The sequence below is a fragment of the Periplaneta americana genome, chromosome 16 (genome assembly GCF_040183065.1).
Source record: "Periplaneta americana isolate PAMFEO1 chromosome 16, P.americana_PAMFEO1_priV1, whole genome shotgun sequence".
In the NCBI taxonomy this organism is placed as follows: domain Eukaryota; kingdom Metazoa; phylum Arthropoda; class Insecta; order Blattodea; family Blattidae; genus Periplaneta; species Periplaneta americana.
The window spans coordinates 181624583-181649631 of record NC_091132.1 but is presented as its reverse complement, the minus strand read 5'-3'; the positions used below and the strand labels follow the sequence as shown (position 1 = coordinate 181649631).

General features: G+C 35.1%; 1 protein-coding gene across 4 annotated transcripts in view; it reads right to left on the bottom strand.

Moving 5' to 3' along the window:
- The window catches only part of LOC138692173 (serine-rich adhesin for platelets-like), a 451935-nt gene that overhangs the window by 409752 nt on the left and 17134 nt on the right, over positions 1–25049 (bottom strand). For 3 of the 4 annotated variants that reach the window (XM_069815218.1, XM_069815220.1, XM_069815224.1), the window contains exon 2: positions 7841–8046. In XM_069815218.1, coding sequence (XP_069671319.1) covers positions 7841–8016 — 176 coding nt within the window. In that variant the 5' untranslated portion in view covers positions 8017–8046. Of the gene's footprint in view, positions 1–7840; positions 8047–23296; positions 23520–25049 lie in introns of those variants that run through there. The other variant, XM_069815219.1, reaches the window with a different exon arrangement.

Below are 25049 nucleotides of genomic sequence, written 5' to 3'. Positions count from 1 at the left end.
AGGGAATTGAAGAAGGGAATGGCTAATTTTCTAAGTAGGTGCCAGAAATGTACGGAAAATGAAGGGGGTCATTTCCAAAATATCTTTACTTAATATGGATGAGTAAATTACTTTTACTTTACTTTTTAAGTACTTATTTTTAAGTATTTATTAGTAATAACTTACGCGATAAAATGTAGGCAGATTTTTAAAAAATGTTTATTAGTATTTATTTTCTTCTGTGTTTATTAGTAATGAAATAACTTAAGCGACAAACTGTGGGTAGATTTACTGCGGAGTTCCTGACTTACGTTCACCGCAGTTATCGGCTTGACTCGCCAAAGACCGCAAGCAGTGGAAACGGGCGCTCGGAGAATTGTTCACCCAGTACTTTCTACTTCAACGCATTATTATTGGATGATTAACTGTTATTCATACCTTATTTCATTCCCTTCCTTAGACTACCATAATTCCTGTATAAAGACGTTACACGCAATCACAGGGTTTTCTTCAAATTCCCTGTTACTTTTTAAAATATCGAAACATTCATTATTGTTATTATTTTTATCGTACGTTAATCCATTGTTTTGTAGGAAGTATCTGTTTATTATTAATATTTTAGCACGAACAGTTTATCAGTTCTGTCTGTATGCATTATATTCACATTCAGCTGGTATTCTTCCGTAGATTGTTGTACGTAGACGGCAGTGAAGTGCCATGATTCATCGATAGCACGCTCAATGAATACAGCATGAAGGCCTTGCAAATCGCATTTATATTCAAGATATATCGCTTTGTAAGAACACATTAATCATGACAGTACTACTGAAAACAATACATCACTGCCTGCAATTTAAATTATAGTAAAACGCGTGTGTAAATGTAGAATTAAATATGATAGCATTGAGTAATAAAGCAGTCATAATAACATAGTTAACGAGAATGTATTATCTTAGCTAACTGTGAAAAAAAGTTATTCTTAGGAAACATTTAAGAGGCAAGAGGCAAATTGAAGTAAACTAGCCTACTTCTTACAAGTCACACAATCACGTGTATTATATTACCATAAAATATTTCACCTAGTCTATAAATAGTGATGCACAGGACCGAGTATTTATGGAGATTGCGAAAAGCACGACATAATAAGTATACAATAGATTTTTACTAACATTTACGAACTAAGTGATTCTGATTTAATATGCGGATAAAACAATCGCGACAAATCGCGAAATAGAGTGTTATAATAGCGAAATATGAACACATTCGCGAATTATTACTATTGCGTCGTTTTATAGCGATTTCATATTGGTTTTGAGTTTTTTCGGATTTTTTTTCACTTGAATATTTTGTTATATATCCAAGTAGGCTACATTACATGGTATTCCAAGTGTTCTGATTACATTAGTGAACTCAAAAGACGAAGAATTCAACATTTCACTAATAATTTGAAAGTGTTAATTTGAGGGCTGCAAGTTTTTTTTTCGTTTTTAATGAATGTGTGTTAAATACCGTCTCAATCCAACAAATATTATCTATTGGCCATACCGCACCTTTATCAGAATCCAACGAACCTTAATGTTGATTAATTATTTGGAAAGTAATATTCGTACTGAGTTAATACTTTAATTCCAAAATAATTGGATTTTACAAAATTTCCATTACTCTCCAACAAGAGTACAAATCAATTTCCAACAATCTCCGCTGACACCAGTATTAAAAAACACAAATGATAAAATTAATCTTCATAAATACCTGTCCTTGGTAATGCATGATTATCTTCTGGTAAAAGAAACGCATACCGACGCAATAACGAAATTGTAGATTTCCTTGCTATTTTCGTTCTAAAATGGTGCATACTGAGAATTTCTGTACCGGTAGCTTATGTCGCAAAGATGGTAGGTTATTTCAGACAGAAACCCAATACATAATTTTAATGTGACTTTTATTTACACAGTCCGAAGTTATTTTAGTTGGTTATTAACGACGCTGTATCAACTACTAGGTTATTTAGAGTCGATGGAATTGGTGATAAAGAGATGGTATTTGGCGAGATGAGGCCGAGTATTCGCCATAGATTACATGACATTCGTCTTACGGTTGAGAAAACCTCGGGAAAACCCAACCAGGTAATCGGCCCAAGTGAGAATCAAACCCACGACCGAGCTCAACTCCAGATCAGCAGGCAAGCACCTCAGCCGACTGAGCTACGCCAGTGGCAGTCTGAAGTTAGAATAGTATTCGTCTACATACCCTCTATAAGCACCTTATTTTATTTTTATGTGAATAAAGTCTATCATTAGCAGTTTGAAACTTATGCGACCTCGTCACATGGAAGCGGCAGGCAGAAGGTAACTACATTTTAATTTTTTAATAACTGTGCAACTGTAAGGATTACGGTAGTAAACCCATAGTTGTTCAGAAATTAAAGAGTTTGTACATCAGCATTATTCCAGTGACATACTGTTAGCAATTAAATTATGAGAAATGAATAATGAATTGCAGAAACTCACAAGTCACATTTTTTCTCAAATTCAGTTTTTCATATGGTTGTAATATGCATACATATGTCTTTTAAGTGGTGCAGAAATTCTACATGTCCACTACTTTGTGTACATTTCATAGCGGCGCGGCAGTAGACCTGTAAGTTACAGTGAAATGCAGAAAATTGCAAGAACACCACAAATTCAGAACATGTTGAATTTTTTAGAAACTAAAGAAAAAAAAACTTCAGTTTGCTTTTCCTTGTTTTTTACATGAATAAAGGAATTTTAAGAATTAAATATGCTATTCACGTAATTTTGCATTTTTCATGTTTGTTACTATTTCAATTTTTTGGCTTAAATATACATTTAATGCATTTATAAGATGAAAAAAATTGTCGTCCTCCGTCTTCTTCACTTAACAATAATTGTTTTAAAGGAATAAAATAATGGTTACTATAGGGGAACATCTTACAAAACTCCGTTGGTCTGCGCATGCGTCAAATTTAAAGAGTGACACAATATACTATTCACCTCCTCCTTCCTAATTGTCAGCCAATAGTAGCGCGTACTGATAGCGACAACGGTTCAGACTAATGGAGGGAAACTCCAGACTCCGCTTCCAGCATAGCGGTAAGGTTTAAAGCCTGTGTGATGTATCTTGTCTCACTGTGAAAAGAGAGAGAAAGGAGAAATGTCTTACTTCGTATGTGTTGTTATGGGGATGGGGGAGTGGAGCGGTGCCGTCAATCCAGTAGGTAGGTTGTAGGTTATTTTACGACGCTTTATCAACATCTTAGGTTATTTAGCGTCTGAATGAGATGAAGGTGATAATGCCAGTGAAATGAGTCAGGGGTCCAGCACCGAAAGTTACTCAGTATTTGCTCATCTTGGGTTGAGGGAAAACCCCGGAAAAAACCTCAACCAAGTAACTTGCCCCGACCGGGAATCGAACCCGGGCCATCTGGTTTCGCGGCCAGACGCGCTGACCGTTACTCCACCCGTCCATCCATCCAGTGGCGGAAGGGACTAGTTGATACATTCTGTAGCGCAAAATAAAATGACAAAATATCTCTCTTAGTACTGTGTAGTTCCGTCACTGAGCTAGTCTTTCAAGAAACTGAGTTCCGGCAGCCTGTACAATAACAAGATTTTGAAAGGAATCCTGAAAATTTACAACCTTCCTATAATCTCCACCCTCATTTGAAGGGACTTGGTTTTATTGCTACTGAGACAAGATAAACATTTCCATGTATGGTAACCTCCTACAACGGAGTTTTGCCAATTGTAGGCCCATAGTTCCCTTGTGGCATCCAAAAAATATCCATCATCTTATATCATTGCGGGTGTAACGTAGACTAGCCTTCTGTGCCGCACCCTGGGCAACGATTCTATCCGTAAATTGGTCTAAGTTATATAACTGGCTTCATATAGGTGAATGACGAACAGTCAATTACCTCCCATTAGTAGAAAAATAATTATGTAATTCACTACTTTGTATTTATAACAATACTATGCCATAATATCAATATTAAAATCAAAAACAAAGAATTTCTAATAGGAAATAAATATTTATTAAACAGTAACGCAATCTTATTTCTGAATATTAAAATTAAACGTAAAAATAAAATTTAAAATTTAATCAACTGACCTGTTCTGATATGTATCTTATAAAATTACCCACCGAACGAAATGTAAAATTTAATTAATTTGCCTGTTCTGATACGTATCTTATAAAACTACCCACCGAATGAAATGTAAAAATTTAATCAAGTAACCTGTTATGATAGGTATCATATAAAATTATCCACAGAATGAAATGTAAAATTTAATTAACGGATCTGTTCTGATAGGTATCATATAAAACTATCCATCGAAAGAAATGTAAAATTGAATCAACCAACCTGTTCTGATAAAGTATCTTATAAAACTACCCACCGAATGAAATGTAAAAATTTAATCAAGTAACCCGTTATGATAGGTATCATATAAAATTACCCACCGAATGAAATGTAAAATTTAATTAACTGATCTGTTCTAATAGGTATCAAATGAAACTACTCACCGAATGAAATGTAAAATTTAATTAACCGATTTGTTCTGATAGGTAGCATAAACAACCACTCACCGAGTGAAATGTGAAATTATAATTAACTGACCTGTTCCAGTAGATGACAAGAACCATCGTATCTGAAATCATTTTCGTTTTCTTACTCCCAAACCATTTAATTATACTTATCTTTCTCTCTTTTATAACTTTCAACGAGAAATTTTTTGGGGAAATAAACTTAATCAAGCTTTAAAAGCTTCTTCCAAAATATTAACTTCCATATTTAACAACAGTTTAAAAAATTTAACAAACCAAACAATGACGTCATGAGTATGTTGTAAGGTTTTTTGTCTCAGAGTACCTGTTCATAGTCCCGCGCCGTGGCGTCGCGGTCTAAGGCATCTGTCTGGGACTCGCGTTACGGAATGCGCGCTGGTTCGAGTCCTCATGGGGGAAGAAATTTTCTCATGAAATTTCGGCCAGTCTATGGGACCGGTGCCCACCCAGCATCGTGATGCACTTGGGGAGCTACGATAGGTAGCGAAATCCGGTTGCGAATACCAGCTATAACGGCTGAGGGGATCATCGTGCTAACCACACGATACCTCCATTCTGGTTGGATGATCGTCCACCTCTGCTTCGACATGTGGGCGTGAGGCCAGCAGCCGGCTGGTCGGTCTAGGCTCTTCACGGGCTGTAGCGCCACGGATTATTATTATTAACTGTTTATAAATTTGATAACATATTTACCTATTTCGTCTTTATTAATTCTATTATAATGCTGTTGTACAAAGAAATAGAAACCGAGCGACGTAGTTCAGTGATCAAGTAGTAGACTCGCATTTGGGAAGTCCCGGGTTCAATCCCTGTGATCGGCCAATCTCACTGAAGTCTTTCATAGTTTCCTTCGGTCACAAAGGCAAATGCAGGATTGGAAATTTACATACCATGATTGATTGCCGCCTTAATCACCATTATCATAATTATTAAAAATTGAAATCAGTTCATATGAATGCATATAAAGGCCTAACATATGGCAATAGAAACAGAATCACAATAATAGTGCACTGCCTATTGATATGCCTATACCCAAAGATCCTACACACGCGATATGCCCTAGGTGCTAAAAAGTTAACGTACGAACTCGTTTATAATATTATATAGTTATTGCATTCGTAAAAACTAGGGAACGAGCGAAGTGAGTTTCCTAAACATAACTCATGCAATATAGTAGGCCTATAACCAACTGGAAGGAATGGTGAACGGGAGAAGAGTTCGGGGTTGAAGAAGATATCAGATGATAGACGATATTAAGATACATGGATCATACGAGAAAACAAAGAGGAAGGCAGAAAATAGGAAAGATTGGAGAAAACTGGGTTTGCAGTTAAAGACCTGCCCTTGGACAGAACACTAAATGAAATGAAAATTAAATCACTGTCTGCTGGATCACATCCTATGGCTGTTTACAGGATGCGATCCAGAAGGCAATGATAGTAACAACATTACAAATTACTATAATTTCATAGCCTAATATAGATAGCGGAAATTGTTTTATAGTAACTTCAATATTATCATATTTATTACAGATTTAAGAAACTGGTATGTAAAATTGATTCATAACAAACATGTTTAGATGTCTACCACTTCCAAACTATAGGAAATCTAAGTTTGGACATATACGTGCAAAATAGGAAATCTGCACATGCATCTAGATGAGTGTATTCTCGACCAAGAGCGGAGCTGAAAGGATCTGAGACGAAGTTCAGATACGGAAACAGTTGCAAAAACATGTACTTTACTTCCATTGCATTCTATATATTTCAGAAATGGTACCGGCGATTTTCGCAATAGTTGCAAATGCAGATGATCTCTGCTATATGTGTACATATAAATTTCATTTTAATAACAAATTATTCATTTTAATAGTAAAGAATCCGCAAAAAAAAAAAAATGCAAGATAAACTTAAAAGTTAAATTTGTACATTACTGCAATATAAATATAAAACTACAATAATTATGCCTATTCGGATTTTTCTAATGAAGAATGTGGCTAATTTTTATGAAGGAAATGGTCATATTATTAACATTTAAGAGAACAAGATAAGAGTTGTTAATAATCTTTGCTTGCAACACAACTTAAATCCGAGAATCTTTGTAACCAATCTTGAAATGTATTTGGTCTTCAATCAATAGCGTAGATTTTGAAGACTTTTCAAGAAATATGCCTGTTTTAATTCAGAGTAACGAAGAGTGGAAACAAAATAATGACCTATATACAAATGTACAGACATTTGTTCAATGAATTATTTTATAATGTCTCGTTTGTAGAACGAACTCCCAAGTAAAGTATACTAACCACTTTCTTAATCTATATACTAATTAATTAATTAATTAATTAATTAATTCACTCATTCATTATTTATTCATTAGTTATTTATTATTTTTATTATCTATTTATTATTTATCATTTTCTTTTATTATTTATTTTTATGGCTATTGGCTATTTACTATTCTTCTTTATTCTTTAATATTTAATCTTATTTTATTACTTATTTATTTTTTATACATGTATTTTAATTTATTTTTTATTATAATATTTATTTATTTTTATTTTTTATTATTTATTATTAATTGTTTATTTACTCACATTTATTTATTTATGTATTTATTTGTTTGTTTGTTTCTTTGTTTGTGTTTGTTTATTTATTTATTTATTTTGCAGTTGGACTAAAATAATTCCATTATTATCTGTAACGAATGTTTTATACGTCCCCTATTTATTAATTTAGAGCGTAGGTTTAATTTTTACATAAGGTATAAAATCTTGTTAGCATTAAGTGACATACTGGAGATATACATAATTTCATTTTTCATTACATTATCACGTTAAAATATGAAGCTAATTATCTACACCGATCTCAACATTTCAAAATACTAAAACGTGAAATTTATAGTTATTTCAAAGTGTTGAATTTGTGTTAGTTTTTTTATACAAGAGTGCACTCTCACGAGGAGGGCGCCATCACAGTTTTTGTATGGCGATTAAAAGTTATCATACAGGTAATGTTTAGTTCCTGAAACGTCCGCCGACAAATTACATCGAATAAGTACTACATTCATAACCTCTGTTCAAAAATTATAATAAAATTGTTCAATCGATTGCACTACTCGCGTGAAATAGAAGCCTGTCTACCTAAGTTCATATTTGAGACCGTCTCCTCAAAATAACACAGTTACAGCATAAATTGACATTTATTTTACCAGCGTTTTTCTACCTTATATGTTGATTGGAGAAGGCGATATTGCAAAGAAGCGTTGTGGTACTCACCCTGCACGACGAAACCGCCAAATGGACGACTGCTCCAACGCCGTGAAGCTCAGTTTCTTGTGAGTCATTGTCCTTTGGCGTCGAGGCACCTGGAGACAGGTCCACACGTTCCACAAGCGTCGGCGCCGACGTCTCTTGACGTGTCTTCTGAAGCACAGTAAGTCCACGACCTTCATTCCGGCGCAGTATTTTTCTTAATCCAGAGGCTGAATGAAACAAAGAAATTTAACTGTAAATTATACATTCTCTCTCATGCACATTTTAAGCAATTACTATTTAAAAAGCAATTTTATGGAAGTTAGTGCCGACATACATAGATACATATTTATTAATATATACAGGGTGAAAGTGAAACAGCCCTGCAGATTTTCAGAGCGAACAGCTCATGTTGTATGTAACAAAAAAAGGGTAAAACCGTACTGGTGGAATCTTCATAATTTTCTCAGAAAAAAAGTTTTTTTCTCTCAAATATTTAACACCCTCTTATTCAGTAACTGTGGTGAGTAGGATCGTAATTTTTGTACATATTCATAGAAAATCTAATACAGAATAATTTATCCCTCTGTCGTATTTCAATAGCGTGGACAGTATTCGTGAAAATTTAATTTAAAAACCACTAATTTCAAGCCACTAAACGACGCAACCAGATTGCAACGCTATAGCCACAGAAGGAGGTGAGAGGTAGTTCACATAGGGAGACAGAGCTAAATTCGTTGATCTCTTACATCCGTACTACAAGAAGAAAGAGGACTGTGTTAGCGGCGTTGCCAGACTGCTGAAACTTTCAAATTAATTTTTTAATTAACCGTGCATTTAATCACAAAACGTAATATAGGTTTTCTATTAATTTAATTGTACCCTATCATCCCCTTCAATCTGCAGAATTATTTCACTTGCACCTGTATAGTTCTCGCCCGCATATTTATTATAAGTCCAAAATTATCATGGCAAATACTGCTGACGACGATGGATTTTAAATAGCGTTAAAATCATTAGCACGTCTTTATTCTGAAGGCAAGAAAAGCAGATAAGGTCCGTAATGAAGATTTATGACATCCAAAAGAATTCTCTCGAAGTAAGAGAGCTGAAAACAAAATTTACTTGGTATTTCTAGCCCACGCCAACATTGAACTCTGCTGATCACCATTTTTTCACATCATCCATCACGAATTAAGAGAGGAGGGAATTATTCATATTGCCAGACTAACAGAAATAAAGGAGGTCTTAATGGAACATTCCGGTTGTATACAAGTATTGTGACAAAGTTGCAATGTTATTTAGATACATTTTAACAAACAATTCGAGACAGGGAACCTATGTTCGGAAATTATTGGCTTTAGTGTTTTCGTCCTTAAAATAGTCTTATTCGTCCCATAAGTAGCAACCTTTTCCGGGAAAGATGGTGTGTTTAGTAAGTTTTTTTTTTTTTTTTTTTTAAGAAAATGCTTCAAGGTTCGGACTCAATTAAACAATTATGGCACCTAAGTAACTACCTTCCCTTTCCATATTCCTCTTAATTCATCATGTAGCCGACACAATGCATTCTGGCCAGTTAGAGAAACTCCAGTGAGTTTAAGACGACAAAGCAATAATTAATAATGCGTTCACAATAATTTACAATGCCGGAATTCGTTAACATTATCGACAGTGATGGAATACAAAACACATTTCAAATATCCCTAAACAAAGAATTCAAAGATTGAAGTCGGGAGACCTCTAAGGCCATGGTGGTGGTAAGCCATGATCGATCGACCAGTCGTGGAGGCTTGTGCCTAAGAACTCTCGAACGTTCAAATGAAAGTGAGCAGGTGCTTCGTCATTCGTATATTAGAGAAGCTGCCTTTCCCACAGAGGCACTTTATTCAAAAGTTCGCGTAATTCATGTTACAAAAAGTAGAGGTACGCATGACCAGTAAGTCTGCCAAGTAAGACATATGATTGCAAATCTACGAGGCGTATTAAGTTGGTGGCCACAGTGATGATATAATTATCTCGGAAACGGTTGGTTTCCGAACCTATGTTTATTAGGACTTCTTGGCCTTTTCATTGTCCTCTAGTCACATCTGCACTTTGTATCGATAAATAATTGAAGCGTTGGGCCGAATAATGGTCTATGTTACAATTTTTCAAAATCGAGTTTTTAATGGAATTATGCTCTGTATATTCTTACACAACTGTAACAAAAATTGTTTTTCAGTATTTGTATCAGAGGCGCTTCTACACGAGTTACAACCATGAATTTCTTGGTTGGAACAACGGCCTATGTCACTAGTCACTTCTAGCGTATCCAGTTGTTTACATCGTATCGGAAGTTATTGCACTGGAGTTTGTTCTCTTTACAAATACAGGGGACTTGAACTCTGTGTATCAGGTTTCGGGCAATCTATTATGTAAAATGGACGACTGCAAGATAGTGACGATTTCTACGGTAGATATTGACCGGCTAAAAAAAAAAAAAAGGATCCAAACAAATTAATATTAATAAGTGTGTCAGTTGTGTTCTGCCACAATAGTTTATCTTAGAATTTTATCAAGGTATTTCGTTTCAGGAACAGATTTGTGGAAATTCTTGTAAGGAGATGTGCTCACAGTTTGCTCTTGATGTCAGAAAGGAGCTGTTTAAATTGTATTACTCTCTTACAGTCAGCATTTAAAAACTGTGATTGATATTGTATTCATTATTAATCAAATATATACTTAACAGATGAGCCATCTGTTGGGATGGATACTGAATATTCGGGACATGGGTTCAAATTCCATCCCCCAACAATTTGTCAACTTACTTCTTACTTACTTACTTACTTACTGGCTTTTAAGGAACCCGAAAGTTCATTGCCGCCCAGCCATTGGTCCCTATCCTGAGCAAGATTAATCCAGTCTCTATCATCATATCCCACCTCTCTCATATCCATTTTAATATTATCTTCCCATCTACGTCTCGGCCTCCCTAAAGGTCTTTTTCCCTCCGGCCTCCCAACTAACACTCTATATGCATTTCTGGATTCGCCCATACGTGCTACATGCTCTGCCCATCTCAAACGTCTGGATTTAATGTTCCTAATTATGTCAGGTGAAGAACACAATGCGTGCAGTTCTGTGTTGTGTAACTTTCTCCATTCTCCTGTAACTTCATCCCTCTTAGCCCCAAATATTTTCCTAAGCACCTTATTCTCAAACACTCTTAACCTATGTTCCTCTCTCAAAGTGATAGTCCAAGTTTCACAACCATAAAGAACAACCGGTAATATAACTGTTTTATAAATTCTAACTTTCAGATTTTTTGACAGCAGACTGGATGATAAAAGCTTCTCAACCGAATAATAACGGGCATTTCCCATATTTATTGTGTGTTTAATTTCCTCTCGAGTATCATTTATATTTTGTTACCGTTGCTCCCAAGTATTTGAATTTTTCCACCTCTTGAAAGGATAAATTTCCAATTTTTATATTTTCATTTCGTACAATATTCTGGTCATGAGACATAATCATATACTTTGTCTTTTCGGGATTTACTTCCAAACCTTTTTCTTTACTTGCTTCAAGTAAAATTCCCGTATTTTCCCTAATCGTTTGCGGATTTTCTCCTAACATATTCACATCATCCGCATAGACAAGCAGCTGATGCAACCTGTTCAATTCCAAACCCTCTCTGTTATCCTGGACTTTCCTAATGGCATACTCTAGAGCAGCGGTGGCGAAAATGTAATCGTGCTCCGAGCTACTGTGTAACCTGCAACGTGCATAGCACCTATGGAGGGAGGCGGACACCCGAAGGGGAAGTAAAGCAACTGTCTGACTTATTAACGGATTTTCATTTTCCTTACGTATAATTTTATACAGTACAAAGCTACAAACTAATGTTTAGTACGTGTAACGAAGAAAGAAATGAACAATAAATGAACAATATCACACCCTAAAATTAACTGTCTTCAGAATGTCTCTGCGACAAAGTTTCAAAATCAGGAATTATGTCACTTACTGCCAGTCGTAGTTGATCATGAAGGTATTTGTCTGTCAGTCGTGATGTAAATTTGGTTTTTACTATTTTAATTGTTGAAAATAATTTTTTACAAACGTAAGTTGTAGCGAACATAGCTACAACAGAGCAAGCGAAAGAACGAAGCTTCGGATATTTATTTTTTGGCAAAGATTTGAAAGTTCAACATTTGTCAAGTCCTTATATCTAGCTTTCATTTGACATCATATAGGCCTAGTAAATCAGTGAGTCCAAATTGAAGAGCTAACCGCATTATTCGTACATCTGCTGAAAAAGGGTCGACGTACAGAGATGACGATGATGATGATGATGATGATGATGATGATGATGATGATGATAACACTTAACCTTTTAATGTTTCATCAGTAACATGTAGTATAATGCCGTTTTATGTTATACAACCGTTTTCCTCGTAATACTTGTGAACAAATCAAACATTTAATATTCTCATCATATTGACAGCAAAAAAATGCGTCCTCCCATCCTACTTGGAACTTTCGTACATGGTTTCGAGAGAGACATATGCCACTCGCAGGTCAGAGACAAATAGCTACAAATGGAACGAAGTTTGACTCCAGTGAGTGAGAGGATGGGGGTTGGCGGAGGTTAGAAGCAAGCGAAATGCACTACTATCACTGCGAGCCACAATGTCTCGGGAGTCACGTTCTCGCCACGGCTGCTTTAGAGCAAAGTTAAAAAGTAAAGGTGATAGTGCATCTCCTTGCTTTAGCCCACAGTGAATTGGAAACGCATCTGACAGAAACTGACCTATACGGACTCTGCTGTACGTTTCACTGAGACACATTTTAATTAATCGAATTAGTTTCATATAAAACTTCTCTCTTAACCGAGTAATATGCCTTTTTAAATCTCTAAACAACACAATTTTTCAACTGTAATATTTAATTTTCTTTACTCAATTGTTATTGTTACAACTTTCATTAATTTAATAGTGTCCCTACATCTCAATACTCCAGTTATTTTCTAATAATAGTGTTATTATTTGATCAATATTGTATGTTTATTCATAATATGACATTGAGTGTAACTTTAATAAATTACATGGTGTTAATTCATATTAATACACGGCATTTAAAATAAATGTCATAATCATTTTGTTCATAATTTAACCTTTTTATTGAGTTTGTACATTTCATAATATTCTGATTGTATAAAACTGTTTGTCTGTATTCCCCAGTAGCATTTCTGGAGAGTTAAAAATGTTGTAAACTTCTATGATGTGTAATATGACTTTCAATAACATACAATCGTATACTTCGCTTAGTGTACAAAACATATTGATGAAATAACGGTCTGTGTTGCCCGTCCGATAGTAAATTTATGAGCGGAATTGCGATGTAACATTTTTGTTCTTCCTGCATAATTAGCAGATTGTAACATAGACCATTATTCGGCCTAACACTTCAATTATGAAACATTATGCATATCGTCGTTGTTACTGCAATAACTCCTATGTGCAAAATATAAAATTTTTCAGAAGGAAGAAAAAACACACTTATTCATTCTATGGCAGTGGTACATAGGGGATTGCGAATTCTTACATTTTCGAAAGAAAGAAATATAATTACAGATAGGAGATTTCATTATTTGCTGTATCATTATTTAAATTACTTAATAGAGCAAAAATCTGAAAATCGATAAATATGTCACATAGGAGTTATTGCAGGAATAACGACGATATGCTATTTTAAAATATTGGTGTACGATTGGATGCGTTGGTGATCCTTTTATTCAATCGCACTAGAAAGATTTCTCAAGTATAATACAATCGTTGAAAATAAAAAAGATAGAACCGTCTAGCAAGTGATATTGTCTTAATTTAGTGATGTATTTGCATGATACTCGTATGTCGCCCCTAGGCTGGCAGTTATTTCCTCCTATTTTTATTTTAAAGTAAGTTTCATTACAAGTTCTAATTTTAAAGAAGTTTTACGAAACTGCGCATTATACTTGTTTACATACCCGTATTATAAAGAGACGTGAAACATAGAGATAGTCTATTACTGGGTCATCCTTACCGTTGGCTGTCTGACACATAATATATAACGTAATAATGCTAATCGTCTGATCGTGATGTTTCAGTACCGAGTTAATAATAATTAGCATTGCGTGCATATGTGTACTTACAAGGACCTGAACCGGTGTTGTTATGCTTACAGCACCCAAAAGAAAAATGGGAAATCTGTTTAGTGTAAGCGCCACACCGGATGTATTATAGACACTAGGCAGAAATGGCTCCTCAGAATTTTCTACTCCAAGCCTGAGCTTGTATGTTCTACACGTAAGTGTGTGTGTGTGTGTGTGTGTGTGTGTGTGCGTGCGTGTGACCAAGTAACAATTTGTAGTCCTTGTTCATGCCTAATCCGAATTCATTTTGTATTTCCTCACTAGAGTAATATTTTAAGATTATACTGTATTTCCACAGGAATTATGTATTTGTTAAGGGGAGTGGGTAGTGATGCCTGTGCGATTAAAGAATTTCAGTACAAAAGTTTAGTTCAATATTTCTAGGCTTTTAGTGTTCAGAGTGGAATAAAAATTTCCATGGTTGTACAATTGAGTGGCATAAATGACAACTAAAGGCTCATATCCAAGTGCAAAAGAAAGCTTCTATTGATAACCTGTTTTCCAAGTTTGCTAAATGTAGGATTCTTCAGGTGCACATTAATAACTACAATCTTTGCTCACATATCTTGTATTTTTTAAGTTATCAAGTAATGTAAGTTATATTGTAAATTATAAAGCAAAATTTAGTTAAATATTTCAGACTTAGCGAAATAGAAAAAAATATTGAACTTTAATGGACAATTTTTTGCTATTTCTTCAATGCATATACAGAGTGAACTGTAAAGTTAAAAAAAGTTATGTTTTATTTAACGACGCTCGCAACTGCAGAGGTTATATCAGCGTCGCCGGGTGTGCCGGAATTTTGTCCCGCAGGAGTTCTTTTACATGCCAGTAAATCTACTGACATGAGCCTGTCGCATTTAAGCACACTTAAATGCCATCGACCTGGCCCGGGGTCGAACCCGCAACCTTGGGCATTGAAGGCAAGCGCTATACCAACTTGCCAACCAGGTCGACGGTGAACTGTAAGTAATGTCATTAATTTCACGGGGTTATTCTTTGAGAAATTTCAAACAAAAAAGTTTAATATAATTCTGCTCGTTTTTGCTTCCGTTTCTAGAAAAAAAATTGTTTTATATGAAACATTTTATAGCATATTTTGGGAAAGCATATTTAATTCCCAATATGCTCAGTCAGTTTAAGACAACAGAATATTATGGTAATAAATCATTCAAAGAATTTTCGTTTTCTTCTCTAAATAAGTATTCAGAAATTTGATCCAAAGAAAAAATGATGCTGAAACTGATCAGAAAGAGAAAAAGGAATTGGTTAGGTCATTGACTGAGGAGAAATTTCCTACTGAAAGATGCACTAGAAATAATAGTGAACAGGAGAAAAGTTCGGGATAGAAGAAGATATCAGATTATAGACGACATTAAGATATATGGATCATATGAGGAAACGAATGGTAATATGAGCTTAAACATTGCATTAAGAGCGGTACCTATGAAACAGTAACATTTTCAGTTAAAATTTTACATAAAAGATTATTGTAATATAGTCTTAAAGATATTGTTAAATGCAGTATCTCTGATACAGTAACAGTTTAAGTTAAAATTTTACACCGAAGATTATTGTAATATAGGCTTAAAGATATTGTTAAGGGCAGTATCTCTGATACAGTAACAGTTTAAGTTAAAATTTTACACCGAAGATTATTGTAATATAGGCTTAAAGATATTGTTAAGGGCAGTATCTCTGATACAGTAACAGTTTAAGTTAAAATTTTACATCGAAGATTATTGTAATATAGGCTTAAAGATATTGTTAAGGGCAGTATCTCTGATACAGTAACAGTTTAAGTTAAAATTTTACATGGAAGATTATTGTAATATAGGCTTAAACATCTTGTTAAGAATAGTATCTCTGATACAGTAACAGTTTAAGTTAAAATTTTACATCAGAGTTTGTTGTAATATAGGCTTAAACATTTCATTAAGAGTAGTGCCTGTGAAACAGTAATATTTTCATTTAAAAGTTCACAGCAAAGAATATGTTCATTCTTTTGTAATACACTACACAACCCTACTATTGAAATCATTCTTTTATATGAGCCGTTCAGAGCAGAAGTGGTGTAAGTAAAAAATGGGTAATGAGGGTTAAAGTAAACATTCTGTAAAATACAGCGCAAAGCAGCAATTCATATTCAATTTATTTAAACTATTAGTAGTCAGTGGATAGGAAGAAGGCCATATAATTGCTACTTTGCGCTGTATTTTATAGAATTTTTACTTTAAACCTCATTTCCCAATTTTAATTTACACCACTTTTGCTCTGAACGGCTCATATGTGCAGTGTGGTTCTGTCCTTGTTGCGGAAGTAGTGTGTTAACATCGCACGGCACCGCGCGCCACTACTATTCGTCGTCATTTGGCTCATTGCACAAACTCCGAACTCACTTAACTTCAAAGACTAGTGATAATGAAGTTAGAACTGGTGACAATGGTGGTGATGAGATGAGTGTTCATGGCGATAATTTTGACGATGATTGTAACGGTAATGATAGTGGTGATAGTAAAGAGAAATGGGTGGAAAATGAGGAGGAAGGCGGTAACGGCATCGAGGACAACAATGTGAAAAAAATAAAAAGAAACCGGGTGAAATCCATTGTGGTTTTCTTCACGCAGTCTGGAATTTCTGTAAGGGTTCAGTTTGTATACAGTAGGTGTGATTAATAATCATGTCTTTAATATAGAAGAAATTCACATTTTACAAGACAAAATCTTTTACATTTACAAGATTTGTAACCTATAACGGACATGAAATATAACATTTCGCTTGTAAATTGGCCTACACAATTGTACTCGTTATGTATTTATTACTCACGTTCTGACGTTTCCACGCTTTCTTATACGTTAAAGTATTGATACTGGCAGGCATTCTTGACCCCCACTTCCTGCAGAAATTTTAAAGGAGAAAGGGAAAGACCCAGTTAATCTTTGTAAATACAAGGGCAGTGATCACATGACATAAGTACTTAGGCAACTGCTAATGTTTACTCAGGAAAACCGGTTAGGTAGTTACTTATATTATACAGTACGTTCTTGTAATTAATACACATGAAAATAAATTTAACACGAATTTCCTTCCTTCCTATCTATCTTCATTGCTTCTCTTCTGTCTACTTTAATTCTATGGAAGATCTAGCATGTCAGTTGGTATCAAATGCAAAGTCTTCACCCTTGAATGAACTGATTAATAAAACGGAAAGAATGAACGAAATGAAGGAATGAAGTAAATGTATAGAAGGGAATGAATTTAATGAATGAATAATTAATGGAGTAAATACAGTGAACGGAATGAACGAATTGAAAGGAAATAATGAAATGAATTCAATAAACGGAGTGAATGAAATGAATGAAGTAAACGGAATGAATTAAATGAACGTCACGAAGTGATTACAGTAAACGGAATTACTGAACTTAATGCACACAACAGAAAGCATGGAATTAATGAAATTAATGCAGTGAACGGAATGGAATGAATGCAGTGAATGGAATGAATCAAATGAAGGAAATAGATTAAGTGAATGCAGTGAACTAAATGAACGGAATACATGAAATGAATACAATTAAACGGAATGAAGTGAAAACAGTGAGCGGAATGAATTAAATGAACGGAATAAATTAATTGAATGAAGTGAACGGAATGAACTCAATGAACAGAATGAAGTGAATGCAGTAAACGGAATTAATGAACTTAATGCAGAGAACAGAATGCATGAAATTAACGAAATGAATGCAGTGAACGAAATTGAATGAATACAGTGAGCGGAATTAATTAAATGAAAAGAATAAATTAATTGAATGAAGTGAACAGAATGAAGTGAAAGCAGTAAACGGAATTAATGAACTTAATGCAGAGAACAGAATGCATGAAATTAACTAAATGAATGCAGTGAACGAAATTGAGTGAATACAGTGAGCGGAATTAATTAAATGAAAAGAATAAATTAATTGAATGAAGTGAACGGAATGAAGTGAATGCAGTGAACGAAATTGAGTGAATACAGTGAGCGGAATGAATTAAATGAAAAGAATAAATTAATTGAATGAAGTGAACAGAATGAAGTGAATGCAGTAAACGGAATTAATGAACTTGATGCAGAGAACAGAATGCATGAAATTAACTAAATGAATGCAGTGAACGAAATTGAGTGAATACAGTGAGCGGAATTAATTAAATGAAAAGAATAAATTAATTGAATGAAGTGAACAGAATGAAGTGAATGCAGTAAACGGAATTGATGAACTTAATGCAGAGAACAGAATGCATGAAATTAACTAAATGAATGCAGTGAACGAAATTGAGTGAATACAGTGAGCGGAATTAAATAAATGAAAAGAATAAATTAATTGAATGAAGTGAACAGAATGAAGTTAATGCAGTAAACGGAATTAATGAACTTAATGCAGAGGACTGAATGCATGAAATTAACGAAATGAATGCAGTGAACGAAATTGAGTGAATACAGTGAGCGGAATTAAATAAATGAAAAGAATAAATTAATTGAATGAAGTGAACAGAATGAAGTGAATGCAGTAAACGGAATTAATGAACTTGATGCAGAGAACAGAATGCATGAAATTAACTAAATGAATGCAGTGAACGAAATTGAGTGAATACAGTGAGCGGAATGAATTAAATGAAAAGAATAAATTAATTGAATGAAGTGAACAGAATGAAGTGAATGCAGTAAACGGAATTAATGAACTTGATGCAGAGAACAGAATGCATGAAATTAACTAAATGAATGCAGTGAACGAAATTGAGTGAATACAGTGAGCGGAATTAAATAAATGAAAAGAATAAATTAATTGAATGAAGTGAACAGAATGAAGTTAATGCAGTAAACGGAATTAATGAACTTGACGCAGAGAACAGAATGCATGAAATTAACTAAATGAATGCAGTGAACGAAATTGAGTGAATACAGTGAGCGGAATTAAATAAATGAAAAGAATAAATTAAATGAATGCAGTGAATGGAATGAATTGAATGAACGGAATGAATGAAGTGAATACAGTGAGTGGAATGACTTATATGAACGAAATAAATTAATTGAATGAAGTGAACGGAATGAACTCAATGAACAGGGGATCAATTAAATGAACTGAATATGTAAATGGAGTGTATACAATGAACGGAATAAATTAAGTGAATACAATGAACAGAATGAAGTGAATGCGATGAGCGGAATGAATTAAATGAACTGAATGCGTGAACGCAATGAATTAAATGCACGGAATGAACGGAAAGGAAGAAATTAATCCATTAGTGCTAAGAATTATTTTAGTTTTAATTTTCTACATTTTTCACATTACCTGATCTAACGCTAAAAGACTATAACAAAATATAAATGATACGTTCAATCTGTATGCACTGGTTTGTCTCAAAGAAATGATTCCTATGATTCCTTCAAGCAGGGAACTGGTAAAGCAAAAAACTACTAGCTATAAGTTTTGGAACCATCTCAACCAGGGATGATTACTTTACAATTTGTAAATCAAAAGATAGGACAACGCAGAAGGAAGCCTGGTGAGAATTTTTATCGCCCTTTAGGAAATACACCGCCCTCGGTCGGTTTTGAATCCGCAAACTTACATCCTTTCGCAGGCATAAAAACCAATAAAACACAGAGAATAACAGTGCGGTAGTGAAAACTAATACTACTGCGCTATTATGTACAGTAACTAGTCATCTATGAACTACAGCTAAGTAAAGCGCTTTAATAAAGTAGAATATAGACATTTCTTTGGAGAACAAAATTTCATGCTCAGTAGCGCCTTTTTTTTTTCAATACAAAAAAAAAAAACCAGATTCAAAATGCTTTCCATTATTTTCTATAGGTACAATCATAACGTTCAGAGAGATTCTAGAAAATGTTTTCAAATTAATAGAGGTTGCTGCAATTGGTGAAAGAAGGCCACAACCTTTTCCTGTAATTCCACAGTTGTCATCGAAGGATTAGCCATAAAGATAGACTCCTTTAACATACGTAGGCATCGAGTGGTATGGGATCAAGTGAAAATGATAGATAAGAAAAATGTGTTTAATAAAAAAAGTATGCCTTCCTGGAAGTCTTTCTGGTGCAAAGCGAGTGTGTTATGACTATGTAACTGGTGACGGTGCTTCCTGTACGGCCTGTGAAACATTTCACGAAAACCATCTGAAACGTGTTTCAAATTTATGCCGTTTGCACGTCCAAGTTCGTATGAACGGAAATAATATTCAACAGCAAAGACTTCTCCTCTGTTGTGAGCAGCACTAAGCGAAGCGTTGACTCTACAATATGTCTAGATTAATATTCTGGCAAATAAATACTTAATTGATAAGCAAACATGCGCATTAGCAGAGTGATAATTTCAATACCGGTGCTACTTGTTTTGGTGCATACTATATTGCAACGGCTTGTATAAGTAAGACTTCAGAACTTGATCTTTCGGAACTGTTTAGTTCCTGCCACCGAGATGAAGACGTAAGAAGTGAGCGCGAATATGGAAAAAAAAGCCAAGATAAGAAAGCAGTGAACCGTGCATCCAGCAATACGGCTCGGCTCCATATTATAATGAACTGGCAAAGTACTGTGCAGCCATCTCAAGTGTCGTGTTCTCACCAACACATTGGTACAGCATGTTGCCTTCGCAATCGGGTTTGTTTCTGTCTCGCAGCTTTCCTTATTGCATGTAGTCTTAGAATAACACATCACAAGCTCTTTGAAAATCATTTCCAACTCTAAAAATACTTCTAAAATTTGATAGATGTAGGCCTTTAAGAAACCGATCAGTTAAAGGCCTGCTGTGAGAGTTTGCAGTCTTTAACACAGTGTGTAGCCACCGGCGTAGCTTGATCATCTAAGGCGCTTGTCTGCCGGGCATGGGTTCGATTCCCGCTTGGGTTGATTATCTGGTTGGGTTTAAAGTTTAAATTTAAATTATGGTTTATTTAACGACGCTCGCAACTGCAGATGTTATAACAGCGTCGCCGATGTGCCCGAATTTTGTCCCTCAGGAGTTCTTTTACATGCAAGTAAATCTACTGACATGAGCCTGTCGCATTTAAATGTAATTAAATGCCATCGAACTCGGCCGGGATCGAACCCTCAACCTCGAGCATAGAAGGCTAGCGCTATACCAACTCCGCTACCGAGGGCGACTGGTTAGGTTTTTTCAGAGGTTTTCCCCAACCGTAAGGTGAATGTCAGGTAATCTATGACGAATCCTCGGCCTCATCTCTGCAAATACCATCTCGCTGTCACCAATTCCATCGACGCTAATTAACCCTACAGTTCATACAGCATCGTGAAATAACCAAGTAAAAAAAGAAACATAGTGTGTAACACTATATTGTTCAAGGTATTCCTTCATTATTATTATTATTATTATTATTATTATTATTATTATTATTATTATTATTATATTAGTTTCATACTACTGGAAGACCGTCTTATCATTAATTTCGTCGTCACAAGTACTTCTCCTCTACTTTCTCCCATAGTGTCCGGTTTCCGTAGGATTATATAACAATACTAGGCAGTTTCAAGGAGGATCAAAACAAAGAAAAAAAAGAGGGCGAGATATGAACGCCCATTCTCCAGGCAAGGAAGAACCTAAACTTCCTGCTACGAAATATAGGCTTGCTCACGTCATCTGTACTGTATTCAACGGTGGTCTTGAGTAATACTAATTATATTGTCAGTAAATCCCGGTGAACACGTATGTTCAATGGCTTATATCGGAATAATAATAATAATAATAATAATAATAATAATAATAATAATAATAATGTAGCACATAAAAAGACTCAATAATTAAGGACATTCATGATTGAATTTCATAACTTCTACAGTTTTTAAGTTGTAATTCTGAAATATTCGCCACTTTTTATGCGCCTATAAGTATACGCTGCATCAGATTTGAACTATGAGTTTATTAGTCCTAAAATTATTAGCATCTTTGCTTTTAATTACTAGTCGACATAAAAAATTCCTGGCATAGTTTTAATATAATTGAGGTGAAATTTTGTATAGCTACATGTCTATATAAAAATTTGATCTCTGCTTCAATATCTTATGTATATTTTACTGATCAAGAAAATTTTAACTTTCACTTTATTTTTTTATAAACTGCATTATTATTGCAATTAAAGGTAAAAAAAAATAAACGAACTCAAAGACATAAAAACCCAGAGCAAATTTTAATCTTGTACCCATTTCAACATCATCAGAAATTTTCAACTGATTCGAACAAAAATTGGGTTGAAAGGGGAATTTCAGGCATAGCAAAATGCAGAAAAATAAAGAACTGAGAAAACAGCGAGGAAGGCGTGTACTGAATCTTCAAATATTGCAATACGCAAAGGAATTAGATTATTAATAGAAAAACTAAAAGCCCATATTTATTAAAATTCCTCAAATCTCCGTTAGAACTATCCTTTACATACAACTACAATATTCCAAACCAATGGTTTACTATCGGTTGCAGGAAATTTTTATGAGTACAGACAGGGAAGCCATTAGCAGATGAAGTGAAATGCCTTGGAATTAATAGCATATGATCATAATACGTATTATAATTTAGACTTTGTCTAGAACAAGAACGTAACTGCAAAATCTTGAATTTGAGTTAGATCTCGTACAACAGCATTGAGCAGAAATACATTCAAATGTTTCTAGAGGGCACTATATTTGTTGAAGGGAAATAATATTTTGTCAGGAGGGAGATGTGTAATTAAGGATTCAATATATATGCTGGAACGGAAAAGCGATGTAACGTAGGTTCAGTTGTTATTCCAGGGAACGTCCCAATTCCAGCAGAAGGCATCAATCGCCGTACTCTTCACAAAATTTTAAAATTTCTAGATTTGGCCATAGGGATCACCATAGAAAGGCTGAACGCTTGAACACTGCAAGCAGGCAGGACGATCAAGGAAGAAGATACACCCGACGAACACGAAACCAGGAATATACCACATTGCACCGGTGAGAAGATAAAATTTCCACTTGCCTGGGAAGTTAATCGAACCCGTGTCCGTTATATTTATAGCTAGTTCTATCATTTGAGCAGCACCGGGAGTTAATAATAATAATAATAATAATAATAATAATAATAATAATAATAAGTTAATAATGTCTAGCAATCAATATGCTCTCATTGACGTACCTACAATGAACAAATAATTTTATATTTAAGATAATATAAATTAAATAACCCTATCACTAGAAGCCTGACAATAGTTTTCAAGCCAAAGTATTGTGATTTATATGTTTAGCATGTACCACTGTCAAAGAATAAACTTGTAAACCAACTCACTCATTCATTTCTTGTTCGAAGAATATCCTACGGCGTTCACACACCACGGGCGAGTTACGTATGTAGGTAATTCAATCTCCACGAAGTGTGCGGCGAAGCGAGGAGATCCCCGACGTTACGTGAAAGAGAACATCTTGATGCAAAAGCAGTCCAAACACAACGTCCACAAGCAATACTCAGGCCACCTTGCTGAACTTTCGGTTAAGCGAAGCAAGACATGATCACAGCTTTCCACAATTCCTTGATAGTCCCCCTCTTGCTATTGTGCATATGGGAAACTGGAACAATATCGACCTCATGACGTCATCGGAACTCAAACCAAGGCCTTCCATTCCTCGCTTGAGATTTACAGTATTTTTTAATACTACGTCATACCCATTTCTCGCTCCAGTGGTGGGTGAACAAAAGTTATAAACAAAAACGTCCAAGTTAGTGAGGCGATTGTTTTTGTACGCCATTGGACCAAGTATCGTCTTTGTAAAAAGAAATGAATAACGTTCTTGGTGTTGTCGTGGTGACGCGGCGCTAGTGTCTCACTTTCACTCGTCACCTTACGGTGCCCTCTCTTCTCTCAGAAGGTTGAACCACCTCTGTGCGGTAATTTCGAGTTACAGTACTTGACTTGGCTTTTCGAGGGCTGACCCGGGATGAATCAATGCACTTAAGCCCACATTCGCCCATTGTGATCCCTATACATGATGTGCAATGAATGTTCAAGTCCGACAGGTGGCCTGGGAGGCATTTGCGATCTGATGCTGGTAAGTGAGCCATCCTGTCCCAGCCCTGATAAAGACACGTTCCATCCTCAGACGAGTACCTGATAAGCCCCAGGGGTCTGGACCTCCAAGCCCTTCTTTTATCAACATCGAAAACCCGTACTACCCCCAAGACTTCATTCAGTCTATTTTTTATTTGCTTATTTAACGACGCTGTTAGATTATTTAGCGTCGATGGTATTGATGATAGTGAGATGGTATTTGGCGAAATGAGGTCGAAGATTCGCCATAGATTACCTGACATTCGCCTTACGGTTGGGGAAAACCTCGGAAAACCCCAACCAGCTAATCAGCACAAGCGGGAATCGAACCCATGCCCGAGCGCAACTCCAGATCGGCAGGCAAACGCCTTACCCGACTGATCTACACCGGTGGCTAGTCTATTTTTAACTATTGCAGATGATAGATGAAAAGAGGGGAGAGAAAAATCCCTCTGCAATGTCTGCTTTGTCGACCACAAATTCCATCACGACCTGGCCGGGTATCGAACCCAGGCTACCTCGATGGAAGACCAGAGCGTTAGCGTTGAGTCATAGATACGGCGATCTATAGTAGCCCTACTTACAGTACCCGTAATACATTTCTTCCTTTCATTTATTTATGAATATCATAAAATGGAATTTGATACACATGATAAAAATAAAATAATTTACGTCCACGATTGCTCTGGTTAATGTGGGTCACTTGTAACAAAACTACAAAGAATCATGTTTGTGTATTCTGCCATCTGGGTTAGAATCTGATTTCGTGACAAAATATTTTCAAATTTAAACTAAGGCCCAAAACAGCGGAAAAAATCTTCAGACCAGCATTTCGGTATTTTTAGTTCATGAAATCGAAATATGTGTGTGAGAAATGACAAAACAATGTCATCATTTAGGAGAAAGGGAAGCAGTCGCCCCCTCTAAGTTTAAGATAAAAAAATAATTTAGTAATAGGCCTACTACTAAAGAAGAAATTTGAAAACTGTATTTTTA